At 40.1% G+C, this 801-nt stretch overlaps 1 protein-coding gene across 1 annotated transcript; it reads right to left on the bottom strand.

The window, feature by feature from the left end:
* Nucleotides 1–12: 12 nt before the first annotated feature.
* LOC103399385 (N-acetyllactosaminide beta-1,3-N-acetylglucosaminyltransferase 3-like) lies at nt 13–795 on the bottom strand (the record flags this gene model as incomplete). Its single annotated transcript, XM_008338082.2, has 1 exon — nt 13–795. A coding segment is annotated over one exon (630 nt), but the record flags the coding sequence as incomplete, so codon positions are not given.
* Nucleotides 796–801: the final 6 nt, after the last annotated feature.

Raw genomic sequence — 801 nt, 5'->3', positions numbered from 1 at the left:
TAATTATTCTTTCTACCTGTGTCTACTCAGTGTGTACGGTGCTCAGTTGTTAGCATGTTGTGTAACTTAATTTAATCTCTAAAGTAGCTGTCAAACATATTCCTGTGAACCCAACTGAGAGCCTCCTCTTCGGGGGTGGGAAGGGGTTTATGTGTGTTATTTAATTTAATTGTGTATCATTGCTGATTGGGGCTCGTCAGTTGTTACAATAACTTCAGGTTTCTTGATAGTTTTTTTTCCTGGAATTATAGGTTCACTTGATTTCCTTAAATGTTCACATTTCAAATTGGGGTCATGCACGCTTTGCCACATAATGAACAGAGAATGTGGAGCAAAACCATGTACCAATAAAATCTCCTTATAATAGCAAGGGTCATGCTGATCTAGTTGTTTGGAGGGAATGTACATCCCTCTGGTCCTCACACCCAGATGATGCGTAGGTCCAAGTCCAGCTTTGGCCAAACAAATGGCAAGGTAAACATCATCAATAGGAATAAGGCTGACAGTATAAGACATATAATATATCATCAAAGCTGTATAGCTGGACAGAAGGTAGCCTCCACCTTCTAAATAAGGGGGGTAACTATTGGATTCATACACCTGAACTGGGATATAATACTTGCTCCAGGCAAATCTCAAGGGTCCAACATTCCTCATCACATTACCAGTGAAGAGGTGCTTGCTCCCATCATTGTCTTCAAGGCTTTGGAGATACAAAACCATGTTGTCTGTGTTAGCAAAAATATCATCGTCACCATTAAATAAAAAACGAGCATTTGGGCAGTTTTTCGCCATCCATTC

Source organism: Cynoglossus semilaevis, unplaced genomic scaffold (assembly GCF_000523025.1).
Source record: "Cynoglossus semilaevis isolate Cse_v1.0 unplaced genomic scaffold, Cse_v1.0 C19041456, whole genome shotgun sequence".
NCBI lineage: Eukaryota > Metazoa > Chordata > Actinopteri > Pleuronectiformes > Cynoglossidae > Cynoglossus > Cynoglossus semilaevis.
Note: the sequence above shows the minus strand (reverse complement) of the source record. Positions and strands in the feature narration are given on the sequence as shown.